General features: G+C 55.2%; 1 protein-coding gene across 1 annotated transcript; it reads right to left on the bottom strand.

Annotated features, from left to right (window-relative positions):
• Positions 1-1,695: 1,695 nt before the first annotated feature.
• Positions 1,696-2,797, bottom strand: LOC127561378 (uncharacterized; the record flags this gene model as incomplete). The annotated part of the gene is given in 3 exon segments (XM_051996643.1): positions 1,696-2,019; positions 2,293-2,295; positions 2,297-2,797. Coding segments are annotated over 3 exon segments (828 nt in total), but the record flags the coding sequence as incomplete, so codon positions are not given.
• Between the last annotated feature and the right edge of the window lie 1,222 nt (positions 2,798-4,019).

A 4,019-nucleotide genomic window follows, 5' to 3' on the forward strand; every position in this document is an offset into this window, starting at 1 on the left:
ACCCCAACACAACGGATGCAAGTGATCAATTCTTTCCCATTCCTTTCCCCATTTCCCCCTTTCTCCAATCCATTTTGCCCCTCTTATCATCATTAAAGGAAATGGAAGGGAGGCAACTGAGATATTCCCTTGTTTGACCACAGGAAGAATTAAGAGGATGAAAGATTATAGCCAAGGATCTGAACGTCAAAAGGATGAATCTCTACAGGTCAAGTTCATTTATTGGCTAGGATTTCAGGTAGCCTTTTCTTAATGTAGGATGGGTAGGTTCTCTCAGACTGCCCAAATCACAAAATATGAGTGTATTTGAAATATTCTTTGACACACAACAGTAAATGAGATGTGCACTCTAACACTGTAATAAGGATTTGAGAATACAAGAGAGAATTCTCAAAGCTGGGATGGGGACCAATGCACTAATGAAACTGAGAGAACCACAGGATGGTGTGAAAACAAAGAACATGAAACCAAAATTTTGTTATGATAGTTTCTTGAAAAGGAAATTTATTGTGATAGCTTTTGAATTCTCTTATGCGGCTGGGATTTGGCAATATTTTTATTTTGGTATTTCTATGATTTTTCTGCTTTTTGGTGAGTTGTTTTTGTTTTTTTTAAATTTGGAAGTGAAGTTAATATTCATTGAAAAGACATACACCTACCTGGACTGCTCTTCTCCTGAAGGGACCCCTGTCCTCAACATGTGTGTGATTACTTCAGCTGCTCCAGACATTCAGAAAAAGTTGCACAAGATAACCATAGGATCCCAAATTACCCAGACCCAGTCTAAAAAGTTACTGACCAACAGTTATAAACAGCTTTGAAAACTGCCCACAGGCTGCAGAGCATTCTAGAAGCTCCAGCCCATCTCTGTTGCTGGCTAGCAAAGGCTAATCCACTATCAGGCCCTCCTAGTAGATCCTCCCACTTTAATTCTCTGCCTGTGTCCCCCTGGCCACCCGTCGCCCTGTTTCCTGACCCTACACAGTCCAGTGCTATTATTCATAGCAGTGAGGAAACTTTACATTGTCTGCTCTAGGTGAGATGCTTCTCTCCACAGCCTCGATGGCGAATGGTTCACTGATGGGTCCAGTTTTGGGGAAGATGGGCACAGAAAGCTACGAGACTCCATGGTGACGCTCAGAAGGACTTTGGGGGCTAAACCGCTTCCCTGGGGAATCTCTGCTCAGAAGGTGAGCTCATTGTCCTCCACAAAGCTTGAAAATGGGGAAAAGACTGAGAGGGAACTTCTATACTGATTCCAGGGGCTCCCATGCTCACTGGGGCGACAGAACGGCAAAGAAAGGGGAATCCTGCCAGCCAGGACTTCACCTTGAAGGGTGCAGGGGAAATTCGAGACTGACTGCAAGCCGTGGCCCCACACAGAGAGTCGTCTGTAATGTTGGGAAAAGGACATCAGAGGGGCACTCATCCCCCCTGAGAGATCACAGACTTGCCCAATCAGCTACGGGGCTGCTGCACGTTTACCCTTAGGCACCACAGCCCTGCTCTCCAAGCTCCCCGACTCTTAGCCACCTTCTCAGAGTTCCCAGGGACAGCCCCATGCTAAAGAACGAAAGGGCACATCATCTTTCCCCTCTCTTCCTTCCTTCCTTCCTTCCTTCCTTCCTCCTCCCTCTCTCTTCCTCCTCCCCCTCCCTCCTCCTCTGCTCTCCTCTCTCTTCCTCGTCCTCCTCCTCACTCCTCTGATGTCACTCTCCTTTTCTCCTCCTCCTCCTCCTCCTCCTCCTCCTCCTCCTCCTCCTCCTCCTCCTCCTCCTCCTCCTCCTCCTCCTCCTCCTCCTCCTCCTCCTCCTCCTCCTCCTCCTCCTCCTCCTCCTCCTCCTCCTCCTCCTCCTCCTCCTCCTCCTCCTCCTCCTCCTCCTCCTCCTCCTCCTCCTCCTCCTCCTCCTCCTCCTCCTCCTCCTCCTCCTCCTCCTCCTCCTCCTCCTCCTCCTCCTCCTCCTCCTCCTCCTCCTCCTCCTCCTCCTCCTCCTCCTCCTCCTCCTCCTCCTCCTCCTCCTCCTCCTCCTCCTCCTCCTCCTCCTCCTCCTCCTCCTCCTCCTCCTCCTCCTCCTCCTCCTCCTCCTCCTCCTCCTCCTCCTCCTCCTCCTCCTCCTCCTCCTCCTCCTCCTCCTCCTCCTCCTCCTCCTCCTCCTCCTCCTCCTCCTCCTCCTCCTCCTCCTCCTCCTCCTCCTCCTCCTCCTCCTCCTCCTCCTCCTCCTCCTCCTCCTCCTCCTCCTCCTCCTCCTCCTCCTCCTCCTCCTCCTCCTCCTCCTCCTCCTCCTCCTCCTCCTCCTCCTCCTCCTCCTCCTCCTCCTCCTCCTCCTCCTCCTCCTCCTCCTCCTCCTCCTCCTCCTCCTCCTCCTCCTCCTCCTCCTCCTCCTCCTCCTCCTCCTCCTCCTCCTCCTCCTCCTCCTCCTCCTCCTCCTCCTCCTCCTCCTCCTCCTCCTCCTCCTCCTCCTCCTCCTCCTCCTCCTCCTCCTCCTCCTCCTCCTCCTCCTCCTCCTCCTCCTCCTCCTCCTCCTCCTCCTCCTCCTCCTCCTCCTCCTCCTCCTCCTCCTCCTCCTCCTCCTCCTCCTCCTCCTCCTCCTCCTCCTCCTCCTCCTCCTCCTCCTCCTCCTCCTCCTCCTCCTCCTCCTCCTCCTCCTCCTCCTCCTCCTCCTCCTCCTCCTCCTCCTCCTCCTCCTCCTCCTCCTCCTCCTCCTCCTCCTCCTCCTCCTCCTCCTCCTCCTCCTCCTCCTCCTCCTCCTCCTCCTCCTCCTCCTCCTCCTCCTCCTCCTCCTCCTCCTCCTCCTCCTCCTCCTCCTCCTCCTCCTCCTCCTCCTCCTCCTCCTCCTCCTCCTCCTCCTCCTCCTCCTCCTCCTCCTCCTCCTCCTCCTCCTCCTCCTCCTCCTCCTCCTCCTCCTCCTCCTCCTCCTCCTCCTCCTCCTCCTCCTCCTCCTCCTCCTCCTCCTCCTCCTCCTCCTCCTCCTCCTCCTCCTCCTCCTCCTCCTCCTCCTCCTCCTCCTCCTCCTCCTCCTCCTCCTCCTCCTCCTCCTCCTCCTCCTCCTCCTCCTCCTCCTCCTCCTCCTCCTCCTCCTCCTCCTCCTCCTCCTCCTCCTCCTCCTCCTCCTCCTCCTCCTCCTCCTCCTCCTCCTCCTCCTCCTCCTCCTCCTCCTCCTCCTCCTCCTCCTCCTCCTCCTCCTCCTCCTCCTCCTCCTCCTCCTCCTCCTCCTCCTCCTCCTCCTCCTCCTCCTCCTCCTCCTCCTCCTCCTCCTCCTCCTCCTCCTCCTCCTCCTCCTCCTCCTCCTCCTCCTCCTCCTCCTCCTCCTCCTCCTCCTCCTCCTCCTCCTCCTCCTCCTCCTCCTCCTCCTCCTCCTCCTCCTCCTCCTCCTATTCATTGAAAAGACATACACCTACCTGGACTGCTCTTCTCCTGAAGGGACCCCTGTCCTCAACATGTGTGTGATTACTTCAGCTGCTCCAGACATTCAGAAAAAGTTGCACAAGATAACCATAGGATCCCAAATTACCCAGACCCAGTCTAAAAAGTTACTGACCAACAGTTATAAACAGCTTTGAAAACTGCCCACAGGCTGCAGAGCATTCTAGAAGCTCCAGCCCATCTCTGTTGCTGGCTAGCAAAGGCTAATCCACTATCAGGCCCTCCTAGTAGATCCTCCCACTTTAATTCTCTGCCTGTGTCCCCCTGGCCACCCGTCGCCCTGTTTCCTGACCCTACACAGTCCAGTGCTATTATTCATAGCAGTGAGGAAACTTTACATTGTCTGCTCTAGGTGAGATGCTTCTCTCCACAGCCTCGATGGCGAATGGTTCACTGATGGGTCCAGTTTTGGGGAAGATGGGCACAGAAAGCTACGAGACTCCATGGTGACGCTCAGAAGGACTTTGGGGGCTAAACCGCTTCCCTGGGGAATCTCTGCTCAGAAGGTGAGCTCATTGTCCTCCACAAAGCTTGAAAATGGGGAAAAGACTGAGAGGGAACTTCTATACTGATTCCAGGGGCTCCCATGCTCACT

Source organism: Antechinus flavipes, chromosome 4 (assembly GCF_016432865.1).
Source record: "Antechinus flavipes isolate AdamAnt ecotype Samford, QLD, Australia chromosome 4, AdamAnt_v2, whole genome shotgun sequence".
NCBI lineage: Eukaryota > Metazoa > Chordata > Mammalia > Dasyuromorphia > Dasyuridae > Antechinus > Antechinus flavipes.